Raw genomic sequence first — 15,909 nt, forward strand, 5'->3', positions numbered from 1 at the left:
TTATAATCAATTAATTCAATAACTCATAAATTTTAGCCAAGCAGAATTAATTATTAATTCTAAGAATATGGGATGGAATTTGAGTTTACTTTAAAATAGTAGTTCCTTCAAGGAACTATGTGTAGTACCCATTTTTTTTCTATAAAGGGGAAGAAGCAGCTAGATTGAGACAAAAGTATTTGATTTACTAGTCTAAAAAAATATATCAAGGACTAGACCATCAATTCCAATTTTCCTGCCATTTTCAAGTAGCAAAACTGCCAAACAAAGCCCAAATTGACGATCCATGGTTTGTTTTTTTTTAATTTATTTTTTTATTTTCATTTATCTTTGTAGGCCTGTAGGCTGTATGCAACAAAACATTTAAGAGTATTATTGAGAGCTAATGTTGAATTCTTCAATAACTGGGGAATTGAATTACTAGTGACCCAGCTACACGATAAAAACAAAACAATTTCTTCTGAAGCTCTTGATATTCTGGATGAAGCATGTGAAGACAAGGTGAAGGTTCATTATTTTATAATAGAATACTTAGACATGAATTTTTATTCAATTATTTTAAATTAATTTTAATTATTAAAATATTCCATTTTAGTAGAAAATTATGTAAATTATAATGTACTTAACACAGGCATTTTGGAAATGGAGAATTTACCGTCTTTTGCAATTGTTAATTTGCCTAATACTTCTTTTAGGCCAATCTTCATGCTCTTATTCAGATGAAGCCAGCTTTATCTCACCTTGGGGACAAGGGTTTGCTTCTCCTCCTGAGGTAAATATTAAGTAAATTTTTCTTATAGTTGTGTTTTTGTTGTATTCTCTCTAGCGGTATATTTTAAAGCTCAGTTCAAATCCAAACAGGAAGCACTCTAAAGAGTTTAGTATTAACTACTGAAAGAGGTCTATTTTAGAATCTTTAATACTGAAACTCTGTCTTTTCATTGTTTTCCTTAATGTTTCTTTTACATTTCTGTGTCTTCTCATGATTTTCATGACATTTTCTTTACTGTGATTGGATTCATATGTTTTTCCAAGATTATGAAAATTTATTTTTATTTGAAATTATAGTATAGTTGACCTTTTACTTTCAGGAAGGAGCTATTCCTAAAGTCTTTTAGCTTCTTAAATATAGTATTGTTTAAGATATCTTAGCTCCTTTAAACACTTGTAGTAAGACTTTGTGTTAAACTATTGCTTGTTTTAATTTACAGATTTCTTTCCATTCCAAAAGGATTTTCCTATCTGAATGAAAGGGGTTATGTAGCAAAACAGTTGGAAAAATGGCACAAGGTAACTCTCTGTTGAATAAGCTTTAAGTGGTATGTTTTTATACTAGGAAATAGATTTATGAATTTAGAGGATTTTTCATATCAGTGTTTTGAAACGAAAGAGGTCAAATATTTAAACATTCATATGAAGTCAAGTCTTAAATTCTGTATAATTACTTGTATTTATATTTATCCATTTTTTTAAAGCTAGAGAGCAGTCATTTTATAGTGAACTATTGATTTTGTGTACATTCTATTGAAATTTTGTTTTTGGTTTAATTGATACAATCTACTGATACAATTCTTTTATTCTTATTCTTGGGTCCCTTAGATAGCCCTTTGAAGCTACGACTAAAACAGTTTTCCTAAATGAAGGAAGAAAACAGTTCTACCAAGCTGATATAATAATCTAAGTTAACTTCGTTTTAGGGTGCTACTTTTACATAATCTGAGAACAGACTTACTGCTGTTTTAGATAATGGGGAAACCTAAGAAGGAGGGAATAATTTGAAGTTATTAGAGAACTTACTAGCTTTTCTTTAGTTGGTTGTCACTGTGGTTGTTTTGTTTGAAGCATTATAAATTGTCAAAGCATCTTAGAATCCCATGGATAATCAATCCAAATGTAAATAATTTTTAGATTTTTCATCATGTCAATCATTTACATTGTCTATATTGAACCATATTTCACAAGAAGCTCTCATTTAAAAATCTCTGTAATTATAAAACATACTTTAGGCATGAAGTCATTAGTAATTGATGAATTGGAGAATTGAGGTAAGATATGATAGTTCTAGTTCATAAATAGAAGTTATTTAAACAAATTACCATAGTAAAATCGGTCACCTTATTACACAAATTACAGTATTAGAAAATTGCTTAGCATATCTGGTACGGTACTTTCAAATAGTAGGTATAAAATATAACTGCAATCACAAAGGCATGTGCAGTGTATAAGGAAACACAAATGATTCTGCCTTAGGGATTAGAATTAGTGAAAGCAATGTTGGGTGGGCTCAGGAAAGCATATGATATTTGGAATGGTCTTGAGGAGGAGGTAGGTAGATAAGTAGGAAGAAGGGTATTCTAGGCTGAGGGAGCAGAATAGATCTATATAGATTATAGACACTTCAGATTTATGAAGCAAGCTATCTGTATTCCAGTGTAATTGGGGCTAGGATAAGTGTGGACTGGCAAGATGAGGCTGGAATGGTAAATTAGAACTAGATTATAGGCCTTACTAACCACATTATGTCATATTAAGGTATTTCAGTTTTATTGGAAGTGGGGGGATTATTATAGGTGTTTAAAGACTAATCATAATCAGACCTGTGCTTTAGAAACATGACAGGTCACAGGGTAGAGGCAGAAGTTTGATCATCAAAGGTAAAGCCTAGAAATATTGAGACCAGTTTAGAAGCAAGAATTGGTAAGAATGTGAACTCTAGTAGTGCTGAGATTGGAGAGGAGGGTATATTTTCTGAGCATTTTTGAAATAAGATGGGTAGGATTTGTTGACTGATTGTATATAATGAATAAAGAGTCCATCTGACTCTTAAAAGTTTCTGATTTCAATGACTGAGCATGCAGTGGATCACCATTAAGAGATTGTGATTACAGAAGTGGCTTGCAGGGTGAGGATAATGAATTATGAATATGTTGAATTGGTATTGCTCTGTGGAATGACCAAGTTATGGTATCCAGAAAATCTTTGGAATTGGGGATCAAGAACTCAGATATGTGCTGAAGATGACAATTTGGGAGTCTTCTGAAATCTGAAATGAGTGAGATCACCAGGGAAAATGTAAAGAATAAAAAAAGAAAGAAAAGTGGAAATTGCTCCCTAGCGAACACTCTGTTTTAATGAGGGGAATAGAAGGACAAAGACACTGAGAAAATTGTCATAGAGAATGTTGTCACTAACGGATGCTTCAGGAAGGAGAGGCCGGTGATACATGTTTGTTAAAGAGGTCGCATAAGATGAATAGTAGAAAATAGGCTGTTGAATTTGACAGTTAGGTCATTGGTGAATTTCGCTAGAACATTTTCATTAGAAAATTACAAACACATCCTGAATTGCAATTACAGTTCATTAGGCAGTAAATGGGTGATGTGAAAATAAAGACAACATAGTTCTCTCAAATTAAGAGAAAGAGAAAGAGAAGAAAACTAACTTACTGATTGCCTACCATTGAGCTTAGTGCTTTTCAGATATTACCTCCTTTAATCCTTGCTTTAATCACAGCAACCCTGTGAAATATATTTTATTATTTCTGTTTTGTGAATGAAAATTTGGAGGCTAAGAAGAGTAAATTTTATCCCAGAGGAGTAGTTTATCCTAGGTCACAGAGCATGAAAATAGCAGAGCAGTGATACTTTTTGATTCCAAACCCATACTCTTTTCCACTAATTTTGGTTTCCTCCCAGTAGCTTATGGCATGCCAACATGAACTAAGTCTGTCTCTTTTTCAAAGTAATCAAACATCCAGGACAGTATAATATTAAAAATTCATTCAGTTTAATTTTTTTTAATGTTTATTTTTGAGAGAGAGAGAGCACAAGCGGGGGAGGGGCAGAAGGAGGGGGAGACACAGAATCCAAAGAAGCAGGCTCCAGGCTCTGAGCTGTCAGCACAGAACCCGACATGGGACGCGAATCCATGAACCATGAGATCGTGACCTGAGCCAAAGTCGGATGCTTAACCAACTAAGCCATGAGCCACCCAGATGCCCCCAAAATTCTTTCAGTTTAAAACTTCTCCCTAACACCCAGACCTAATACAGACTTAGAAATCTACAGTAGAGGGAGGATCTGGTTAATCTCATCACTCTGTGTGCTCCTCTCCGGTTTGGGCCTCTTCACCTTTGGAGCAGGAGGAGGAAGAAGGTTGCATGGGGCCAAGAACAGACTTACTCAGTTGGTACAGTTGTTATCTGGGGTATTTAGCTTTGAGTGTGACAGATTTCAAATGTTAGTTCTTTTACTTGAGAGTTACTTTCTTGAATTTCTCCAAGACCTCTCCACTATGGATCTCTCCTTTGCAGTTCCCTTGACTAGGGCAGTAGGCTCCTCTGGCAGCCTACTTCTGTTGCCTCCTAGTAGCTAGAGGTCCACCCCTCAATTGGGGTTTTCTTGCCCTCCAGATAGGTCCTTTTGGACAGAATCCTCAAGATGACCCACATCAGAAATTCAGTGCGTTTCACAGCTATAAACCATACCCCTGACCTTTGCTAGTGTTTTCCAAATGAGTGCCCTGGTCAAAAGATTAACCACATGAATATAACTACTCCCGCATAAAGCTCAGAATAGCTGCCTTAAGTAGACTTTTTTGCACTGAGATTTTCATATATACAGGGGAGCATGATAATAGTATAGTGGTAATAGCAGTAATAATAATGATGGTGTTCTATAATGGTATGGTATAATCAAAACCTTGTATTACTGTTAGAAAATAAATATGGAACCTAAGGAAAAACATAAAAACAAAGTTTTTAGAGGCTGTAAGTAGAGAGTGAAGGTAGTAACTCACCAAATTCAAGTTGTCTAAAATGGTTTTGAATGAAAAATATCTCCCTGTGCCCTTATTTTGTCATTTCTGAAGGTAATATCTGTCACCAGTTTGTGTGCATTCAGAGATGTTCTGTACATTTATAAGTACATATTCTTTATTTAAAAAATACAAATGAATGGTGCCTGGGTGATTCAGCTGGTTAAGTGTCTGACTCTTGGTTTCAGTTTAGGTCACGATCTCACAGTTTTGTGGGTTTGAGCCCTATGTCAGGCTCTGCATTGACAGTGCGGAGCCTGCTTGGGCTTCTTCCTACCTACCTACCTACCTACCTACCTTCCTTCCTTTCTCTCTCTCTCTCTCTGTCTCTCTCTCTCTGTCTCTCAGCTGTTCCCCTACTTGCACTGTCTCTGTCTCAAAATAAATCTTAAAATTTTTAAATTAAAAATACAAATGAATTCTATTTACAAGTATAGATAAAGCTATTTAAGTTTTCCCTTAGCAGTATATCTGCCATCTTTTCAGAGCTACACATGTAAATCTAGCTCATTTTTTTTTTTTAATGTTTATTTATATTTGAGAGAGAGAGAGAAAGAGGGAGACAGAATCTGAAGCAGGCTCCAGGCTTCGAGCCATCAGCACAGAGCTCAACCCAGGGCTTGAACTCACAAGCCATGAGATCATGACCTGAGCTGAAGTTAGACACTTAACCAACTGAGCCATCCAGCCGCCCCTAGCTCATTCTTTTTAATAGGCTCCCATAGTGCTTTCTGTGAATGTATGTACCTTGATAACCACTCCTGTATTGACATTGTTTCCAATGTTTTTTGTTTTGTAAACAGTGTTTGTTGGATATTTTTGCATATATCTTTGCATACTTGTACAAGTATTATCTATAGGATACACTTTTTTTTATTAATTTACTTTGAGTGAGAGTACACGTGCATGGGGGGGAGGAGGAAGGGGGGTGGAGAGAGAGAATCCCGAGTAGTCTCCAAGGTATCAGCACAGAGCCCAACACAGGGTTCAGTCTCATGAACCGTGAGATCATGACTTGAGCCAAAATCAAGAGTCAGATGCTTAACTGACTGAGCCACCGAGGTGCCCCTTTAAGATACATTTCTGAAAGTATAGTTGTTGAGTCAAAAGTATGTGAATTAAAATTTGTGATACATACTGCCAAATTGCCTTCCAGAGAGGTCCTACCCATTCCTTCTAACCAGTCTAAAGTGATCTCTTGAAATAAAGATGCAAGTGACTGACTCTCAGTTTAAAGAAATTAACTAGAAGTTTTCCAAGTTTTAGTTGGAAAAATTTATACATTTGACTTGATTTAAATCAGTGGGGAAAGGGATATGTTTTACCAAAAGGCACTAAATTAATGGTTTAATTTCCCTTTTTAAATTTCTAGTGAATACCTTCAGGGTTTAATATTAAGAGGCTAGTTTTTTGTTTATTCATATTTAATGGGGAAAGTAATTTAAATAAGATAAAAAACAAAATTATTAACTTACTTATATGGACTCTAAAATATTAATTGCAGATGGGGATAAAAGTATAAGCAGAGGGCACCTGGGTGGCTCAGTCAGTTAAGCATCCAACTCTTGATTTCAGCTCAGGTCATGATTTCAGCATCATGAGATTGAGCCCCATTTGGGCTCTGAGCTGCCAGTATAGAGGCTGGTTGGGATCCTCTCACTCCGTCTCTCTCCCTTCCCCTGCTTACTCACTCACTCACTCACTCACTCACTCTCTCTCTCTCAAAATAAATACACTGAAAAAAAAAGTATAAGCAGAAAGCTTTGGGGTATGGTAGAACATTTGCATTCATAATACTTGGTTTTACCCTTTTTAAAATTTCTTAAATTTCCTGAACAGATGTTCATTTTTCTCATATTTATGCTTCCAAGATTTGCTAGGTACCTAACATATTATGAATGTAGTGAATGTTGTTATGATACTGTATACAACTAAAACAATATCTTCTAGGAATACAATTCAAAATATGTTGACTTGATTGAAGAACAACTTAATGAAGCACTTACTACTTACCGAAAGCCAGTTGATGGTGATAACTATGTTCGTCGAAGTAACCAGAGGTACAGACTATTTCATGGAATAATTTATTGCTGGTCCTCAAAAAAAATAAATAAATAAATAAAAATAAAAGAAAATTAAAGCCAGTTTGTAATAACTCTCTATTGTTTAAAGTGTTCTGAGTATTTGGAAATTTTACTTCCTGCACTGACATAAAAAAATCTTACAGCATGGCATTGATGGCTGAAAAATTCCCGTGTCACTCTTAACATGCTGAATACCTTACTGATCTAATTCATATACCCTTCATGCTCTTAGTCTGTTAGTTTGAGGCCAGCTAAACTTAATTTTCTAGAGAAATCCTCATGCTCCTCCACCTTCATATTTTTTTTGTATGCCGAGAAATTATATCTTTATCTAGTGCGTTAGTAGTAGTACTAATAAAGTATTAGTACTTTAAAGTAGTGCTTTGTTAAAGTATCTAGTACTTTATTAGTAGTTCTTGTTTTAATTAGCATATTGTAAGTGAGCCGATAGGCATATCAATATTCTTTGTTATACTAGATTACAGCGTCCTCATGTCTACCTGCCTGTACACCTGTATGGACAACTGGTACACCACAAAACAGGCTGTCATTTGTTGGAAGTACAGGTAAAAACATAATTTAATCATTTGAAATAGCTACAGTGGTAGGAAACAATCTTAATATTGCTGAAGTAGTATCTTTGCAAAAACTTCTCAAAAGCCTTAAAGTTAGTGGCATAATTGCTTTAAAAGCCATCTGTCTTATAACTGATGTAGGCATTCTGTGTTTGTAATCCTCAGACATATTACTGCCTTGCATGCCTTTCCTTTCCCGGAGGTAGGTGTTACCTTTTGCATAGCAAATTGGTTACATAGAGTAAGTAACCCACTGAAAGTCTGAGTTTCGTCCTTTACAGTTGGGGAAGTTTCTCTCTTCAGCAAAAACATACTGAAAAAGTGAATTTTGTCATTCTTGTTGGGAAGTTAAACTGAACCTGATACAGATTTAGTTATCTTTGGTGAGCAGCAGACTGGAAGTATCAGTTCCTGTCTGTACTTCCCTGTTCCCCTGTACTTCTTGAAATGTAACCGGATTAGTCAAGCAGTTATTCTTTCATGCTGAGAGCACCAAATTTATGGCTGTGAATATGTCTTGCTACTAGGTGTTTTCAATAAATGTAACCTTTTACTTATTTTAGAAATAGATCTATAAATATTTGCCTGTGTGTCTTCTGAACAATAGTAATCTAGCAGTTTATGTTCATTTTTGTATTTGTGTTCATCTCAGGAGCAAAAGTTTTGCATAAATATACTCTGTAGTGTCCCATTTTTATATTATGTCTATGAAGACTTCTGGGGCACATATCTTTATATTAGTGTTTTTAATTCACGAATATTATTTTCTATTTTAAAAAATGATAATTATGGCTAACATTTTTATAATACTAGATACCAAATACTTTGTTAAGCACTTTATATGTGATAATTAAGTCATTAAGCCTTATGAGACAGATCTCTATTTTAGAGATTAGGAAATAAGGCATTGGGAGATTAGATAACTTGCTCAAAGCCACATAGCTAGTAAGTGCTAACTCTAGAATATGAACTCAGAGCCCCTGTACTAATGCTGCTTAAGAAATTTTGCATAAAATTATTTTAGAATTTTAAATATACAAAAGTTACTAAATGCAAACCTTAAATGATAGGTTTTAAGTGCAGTAAGAAAATACATTAAAAACATATTGTTACTCCTATGTTTTTTTCTTTCTTTCTCCAGAATATTATTACTGAACTCTGTCATAATGTTCGTACACCAGATTTGGATAAGTGGGAAGAAATTAAAAAACTGAAAGCATCTCTTTGGGCCTTGGTTTGTAATAAACACTTCTATAAGATCTTCATCATTTTAAGATATTTCTAATTTTCCCATTAATAATAATAAAAAAAATCACTTGATTTGGAACTTGTTCTGAGATTAATGTTCTAAGACCCAGATTGTTTCTGCCCATTTTAAATATTTTTAGGCTGGAAGATAGATGATTAAACTATTAGTTTTCTTGCTGAGACAAATGGAACACTGATTTCTGAAGTTCCTTATTTGAGGTTTTTTTTCACATTTTTTCTCCAAGATGGGGTTAATTTTTTGTTTTTAGTAGCTTTCCAAATTTCTTGAAAGAGTTACTCTTCTAAATCGATTTGATGTAAGTGACTTCTTTTCTTTCAGGGAAATATTGGCTCATCAAATTGGGGTCTCAATTTGCTGCAGGAAGAAAATGTGATTCCAGATATACTAAAACTTGCAAAGCAGTGTGAGGTTCTTTCAGTCAGAGGGTATGTTATTTCACTCATAAATCTTTCTATTGTATGTGTATGTTATTGTTAACAAATGGCTGTGAGGGAAGACTATTTTATGATTTAGTCCATTAGAACTGTTAACTTACTGAAAGTCTTAATGATATAAGGTAAAAACAAAAAAAGTGTGGGGGAGGCACCTGGCTGGCTCAGTCAGTAGAGCATGTGACTTTTGGTCTCAGGTTGATGAGTTTGAGCCCCACATCGGGAGTAGAGTTTACTTTAAAACAAAAAAAAGATTTTGGGGTGCCTGGGCGGCTCAGTTAAGCGTCTTACTTTGGCTCAGGTCATGATCTCGTGGTTCATGAGTTTGAGCCCCACGTCAGGCTCACTCCACACCCCCCCCCCCCCCACCTCTTCCCTACGTGCACTCTCTTTCAAAATAAATAAATAAACTTTAAAAATTTTTTTAAACAAAAAAAGATTTTTAAATGCACTAACTTAAACATCTTAAGGAGCTCCTCCTTGCTTAATGTTATAATTCCATTTTTATTATTATAATGTTGAAGTTTAGTAACTGGCAAATAAACAGTGACAGTGTAGCATATGTTCAAATATTGCAGTAGTTCAATAGCCCAAATGTTCTAGATTGATCCCAGAAAAGCTAGAATATGTCATTTTTTCCTAAGATTACATTACGTTCTTTCAAATTACTTCACTGAAATTACGATCTATATTAAAAAGGTTTTAGGGGGCTCCTGGGTGGCTTAGTCGGTTGAGTGTCTGACTTCGGCTCAGGTCATGATCTCACGGTTGGTGGGTTCTAGTCCCATGTCAGGCTCTGTGCTGACAGCTCAGAGCCTGGAGGCTGCTTATGATTGTGTGTCGCCCTCTCTCTCTGCTCCTCCCCCACTCATGCTCACACTCTCTCTGTCTCTCTCTCAAAAATAAATAAACATTAAAAAAGAAAGGTTTTCATGTCATTTACTGCTTCTAAGTTACTCCTAACTCATCTAAATACATTTTTTCCACAATTTTTAATGACTTTAAAAAAAATTCAAATGTACATATAGCAAACTAATATTTTTTGGTTGCTTTAAGAAATCTCAGTTTGGAAATCTAAACAGTTCATTACTACATCTTTTACATACAGGACCTGTGTATATGTGCTTGGCCTCATAGCCAAAACCAAACAAGGCTGTGATATTCTGAAATGTCACAACTGGGATTCTGTAAGGCACAGTCGCAAACATCTGTGGCCAGTGGTTCCAGATGATGTAGAACAACTCTGTAATGAACTCTCATCTATCCCGAGCACTCTGAGTTTGAACTCTGAGTCAACCAGCTCTAGACATAATAGTGAAAGCGAATCTGCACCATCCAGTGAGTATTGTTGACAAGCTTACATGAAGGTAGCTAAAATTAACATTTGCATCTGTAATGTTACAATTTAAATATATTTGTTATATTCCTAATTTACTTTTTTCTAAGATAATTTGGCACTAATGGGGTCTTGGAGAATACATTCTCTTCTCACAACAGAGAGGATAGCCACCAGCCTACATTGTTCTCTCTCTTTGCCTTCTAAATAGCTTTTGGAAAATCCTACTTACAAAGTTAAAGAAATAAGCTGTGTGCCAGAAGAATCATTCTCGTTTTTGCTTATTCTAAAATGTAACAAGTAAATTATTTATTCACTTACCTTCTTTGTTTACATGCTTTGTTCACTCATTTTTCAGATATAGAGATTATTGAACAAGCATGTATCTGTTAAGAGATATTGTATTCACATGTTCATTTTTGAGAGAGGAGGTATATTTTAAACTAAATAGTGAAATTATTAAAAGAGTGTCAAAATCAAAGAAAAAACGGTATGTGGTTTTAATTCCTGTGCTAAATGCTGTTAGGCATACAAAATTTAAGACGTTCTTTTTAAGAAAATACTGCAATGTTTGTCAAACCACGGTTCACCAGGTCTAAGATTCTATGAATTATAAGATGCACCAGTATTTTAGTATACCCCCCAAAAAAAAAGAAAAAAAAATGCTGCTATTAAGCTAGGACATACCACTGATTGCAAGATGCAGTCTGATTTTAGAGGTATTAAGTGTGAAAAATGTGCATCTTAGAATCAACAAAATATGGAAATATAATATGCAAATTTATTTAGGGTTTCTTTTTGCTTTCTTTCAAAATATATTTGAAATAGTTTATAATTACTCAACAAAAAGTTAAAAATAAAAATAGGATAAAATGTCATAGATGTCATTAGACACCCAGATTGAGCCTTTTACTAGAATTAGACACTGAATTTAGATGAGTCCCTTAGTGCCTAAAAGAAAACAATAAACCTAATTTGTTTAAACATGAATTTAAAATGCTGTGACTTAGGGTTGCCTGGGTGGCTCAGTCAGATTAAGTGTCTGATTTCAGCTCAGGTCATGCGTGATCTCACGGTTTGTGGGTTTAAGCCCCTCGTCAGGCTCTGTGCTGACAGCTCAGAGCCTGGAGCCTGCTCCGGATTCTGTGTCTCCCTCTCTCTCTGCCCTTCCTCTGCTCATGCTCTGTCTCTCAAAAATAAAGAAACATTAAAAAAATTTTTTTTTTTAAATACTGTGACTTAAATAAAAAAATAAAATGCTGTGACTTGGTTCCTTGGAAGTATATTTTAAGACTAGGAATTCATTTCTATTGTAATTTGAAGAATAAACTAACAGGAATCTATACCAACTGAGTGAACGTCCACGGTCAAATCTTTTTTGTTTTTTAATGTTTACTTATTTTGAGAGAGAGAGAGCACGTGCGCGCAAGCAGGGAAGGGCAGAGAGAGAGGAAGAGAGAGAATCCCAAGCAGGCTCTGTGCTGTCAGTGCAGAGCCCGACATAGGGCTCCATCCCACAAACTGTGAGATCATGACCTGAGCCAAACTCAAACGCTTAACCGACTGAGCCACCCAGGGGCCCCTCCTTCTTTTCTCCTAATTTTATCCTGAATATTTGGAGATTTAAGAAATTCACTGCCATTAAAACAAACAATCAGGAGTAACTGGGTGGCTCAGTAGGTTAAATGTCTGACTCTTTAGGCTCAGGTCATGATCTCATAGGTTCATGAGATTGAGCCCTGTGTTGGGCTCTGCACAGTCAGCTCAGCTTGGGGTTGTCTCTCCCTGTCTCTCTGCCCCTCCAGTGCTTGTGTGTGCATGCATGTGCACACTGTCTCTCTCTTTTTCCCCCTCTCCCCCTCTCTGTCTCTCAAGATAAATAAATAAACATTAAAAAAATAAACAGCCAAACAAGAACACACTTCATGTAAACTGTGCCATAATGAATCCTGTAATTTTTCTTTGGAAATAACCGAAGATCCTCATAATGACATAATTTCACATCTCACTCAAGTTCAGACACTTGGTCTCAAGAAGTTCTTATGTGGCTTCTCAGCAGTTTAACCCTTTATTTTTGATATTTTTTCCCCAGATGACTGTTAAACAAAAAATTCTGGAAATACATCACTAACAGCTGCTATGATTTTGTTTGTTGTTTTTTCTGTGCTTTTATTAACAATCCTTTGATCATAGGTATGTTCATAATGGAGGACGACCGGTTTGGCAGCAGCTCTACTAGTACATTTTTTCTTGACATCAGTGAAGACACAGAGCCAGCATTTTATGATCGGCCTGGACCTATAAAGGATAAAAATTCCTTCCCTTTCTTTGCTTCTAGTAAACTTGTGAAGAATCGTATCTTAAATTCGCTTACTTTGCCTAATAAAAAACATCGTAGTAGCAGTGATCCAAAAGGAGGGAAACTGTCATCTGAAAATAAGACAAACAACAGGCGGATCAGAACACTTACGGAGCCCAGTGTCGACTTTAACCATAGTGATGATTTCACACCCATGTCCACAGTACAGAAAACATTACAATTAGAAACTTCATTCGTTGGGAATAAGCACATTGAAGACGCTGGTAGTACTCCAAGCATTGGAGAGAATGACTTAAAATTCACCAAGAGTCTTGGTACAGAGAATCACAGAGAAAACACAAGCCGAGAGAGATTAGTTGTAGAAAGTTCAACAAGCTCACATATGAAGATACGTAGCCAAAGTTTTAATACAGACACTACAACAAGTGGAATAAGTTCAATGAGCTCCAGTCCTTCACGAGAGACCGTAGGTGTGGATGCTACGACTGTGGACACAGACTGTGGCAGTATGAGTACTGTGGTAAGTACTAAAACTGTTAAGACAAGCCACTATCTGACGCCACAGTCTAACCATCTATCTCTCTCCAAATCAAACTCAGTGTCCCTGGTGCCTCCAGGTTCTTCTCATACGCTTCCTAGAAGAGCACAGTCCCTTAAAGCACCCTCTATTGCTACAATTAAAAGTCTAGCAGATTGTAACTTTAGTTACACAAGTTCTAGAGACGCCTTTGGCTACGCTACACTGAAAAGATTACAGCAGCAAAGAATGCATCCATCTTTATCTCACTCTGAAGCTTTGGCATCTCCAGCAAAAGATGTGCTGTTTACTGATACCATCACCATGAAGGCCAACAGCTTTGAATCCAGGTTAACACCAAGCAGGTGAGCAGATACGCATTTAAAAATGAACAATAACAGTTGCATTTTAACAGGCTTAAATGGAAAGCATTAGGCAGGTTTTACATCTACATCAGCCTCAGAACCGACCTATTAGAATTGTTTACTATGGTAGGCTGTAAGCTCCTAGTTACCCGATATGATTTGAAATGGATTCTTGCAGCTGCGAGGGGGGAAAAGAAATTCTATTAGGCCCTGAAAATAAACATACATGCTTTTCAAGGACACACAAGTCACAAGCTTTTTTTTATTTCTCGCTTCTGCAAGGATCGATTTTAAAAAGAAGCATGTCGGGGGAATCAGGAGCTTAAGACCTACAATAACAAACAACCTTTTCAGGTAGGTCAATTTAAGGCTCCAAAAGTTGACCTTACTATTATTTTTTTAAGTAACGACAGATTTCAGTGAAATTCTTTTCATTTTGTCTTAAGTAGCTGTGATTATTTGGTAGGAACCTAATGAACATTAAATGAATTTCTTGGCTCTGAGGATTCAGCAGTAGTAGTTTGCCTACACTCAAGAACATGTAGGGAGTTTCTGTGCCATATCTAAAGATTAGATCGAGTTGATCAAAATAAACAGCTTTGATTTTACCTTTAAAAGATAGGCAATGTTAAATTTGACTGTTGGCAAAGATTTTTGTACCCATTCTTTGTTGTTGTTGGGCCAGTTACTTCTAAAAACTTTCTTAGTTTTTGGTTATTAATTTACATTCATTTAAATGGATTAGTATTTGTCAAGTGCTGAGAATAGTGCCTGACACCTATCATCATCATCATCATGGGTAGTTACTTCCTTACGTAACCCATTTGGCTCTTATACAGCCAAATTCTTCAGAACATTAAGATATTATTAAGCAGTTTTGTTTCAGTGATGCTAATGCATTTAGTAGAAGGGGTTCCTTTGCAACGGTAATAAATTGTATTTCATTTGATAGAATTTTATAAATTATGCAGTAATGTCTCCTCTACCAGGAACTCACCTGGCTTTGGCAACCTCATCAGTCAGAACAAACACAGGAAAATCTCTTAATAGCTTACTAGTCTAAATCTATGCAGTGAGGTTCATGAATTTTATTCAAAAGAGATAAGGTACCTCTGACCCAAATTCAGAGTGTGTTGATACTTATTCTAACAAGCAGGGATATCAGGTTTTCAGGCCTATGGAAGCAAAAATGAAAAGCTTCTGACTGGTGGAACACTCTTAACAGGAAAAGACAACTGATGAAATTGATAGCAAAGGAGGAAACTTTTATATTACAGTAACGTATTTGAAAACTCAAAGACCAGCACAGCAAGCAGGGGCAGTAAACATAGCACAACAAAGTAAGCAGTAAGAGTTGCACCATCTCACAGCTCAGTGCAGTAACCGAAGCACCATTAACTCTGAAGCATCCTGTTCATTATGTGTCATTGAAGCAGGCATTTCTATCCAAATTGTTGAAAGCACAGATTAGAAAGTTGTACTGCTTAAATATTCATAAGAATAGACCAGAAAAAGACAGCTACCCCAGATCATTTATTTCCTAAACAGTCTGGATTCTTAGAATCTTATTTCCTGTATTCTCTATTAGACCAGGAGAAGGTGGTTTGGGAATTTTACTCCTGGAGTAAAATGTCAGGTTATTGGTGTTATAAAGGATGAATAGGTGTTTTAATTTCTTGGGAGGGAAATAAATAAAAACAAGAAAAAAACAGGAGAGTCAGGAACAGCTTGTACGAAGGCATGACAGCATAACGAAACTTCATGTTCATCAAATCTTTCATTTGTTCTTCAAATTGTATTGAGTACTTGCTGTGTACCAGGTTCCATGGGAGTAAAATTGTGTTCCTACTCCTTTCCTTTATTGAGTTCGTTCAGAGAAAATGAAAATGATGGAAGATAACTACAAGTTTACTTTAAAATAACAGTCTGGAAGCCAGGCTGAGAAGGATTATTATTCTTTGTTTTTTGTTTTTATTCTCATAAAATTAAAAAAGTAGGCTTGTAGATACCTGTGATATAATGGATGGCACGAATCCAACAGTCTTAAAAATCATGTCTCACTGAGATGTCTCCTTGGGACATGATACAACACTCGATTAGGAATCCTTAATCCTAAATTCTAATCCTGGCACTGAGTGAATGAACTTGAACAAGGAACAAGGTTTCATAAATTATGCTATAATGTCTCATCTGCCT

General features: G+C 35.7%; 1 protein-coding gene across 9 annotated transcripts in view; it reads left to right on the forward strand.

Annotated features, from left to right (window-relative positions):
- RICTOR (RPTOR independent companion of MTOR complex 2) overlaps positions 1-15,909 on the forward strand; it is a 123,227-nt gene that overhangs the window by 93,872 nt on the left and 13,446 nt on the right. For 7 of the 9 annotated variants that reach the window (XM_053201333.1, XM_027075654.2, XM_027075642.2 and 4 more), the window contains 10 exons: positions 337-501; positions 696-772; positions 1,212-1,290; positions 6,766-6,875; positions 7,378-7,465; positions 8,616-8,708; positions 9,063-9,169; positions 10,284-10,513; positions 12,705-13,713; positions 13,996-14,067. In XM_053201333.1, the coding sequence (XP_053057308.1) occupies positions 337-501; positions 696-772; positions 1,212-1,290; positions 6,766-6,875; positions 7,378-7,465; positions 8,616-8,708; positions 9,063-9,169; positions 10,284-10,513; positions 12,705-13,713; positions 13,996-14,067 (2,030 nt within the window). The remainder of the gene's footprint in view (positions 1-336; positions 502-695; positions 773-1,211; positions 1,291-6,765; positions 6,876-7,377; positions 7,466-8,615; positions 8,709-9,062; positions 9,170-10,283; positions 10,514-12,704; positions 13,714-13,995; positions 14,068-15,909) is intronic. The other 2 variants (XM_027075650.2, XM_027075682.2) reach the window with 1 other exon arrangement.

This window comes from Acinonyx jubatus, chromosome A1, assembly GCF_027475565.1.
Source record: "Acinonyx jubatus isolate Ajub_Pintada_27869175 chromosome A1, VMU_Ajub_asm_v1.0, whole genome shotgun sequence".
Taxonomy (NCBI): domain Eukaryota; kingdom Metazoa; phylum Chordata; class Mammalia; order Carnivora; family Felidae; genus Acinonyx; species Acinonyx jubatus.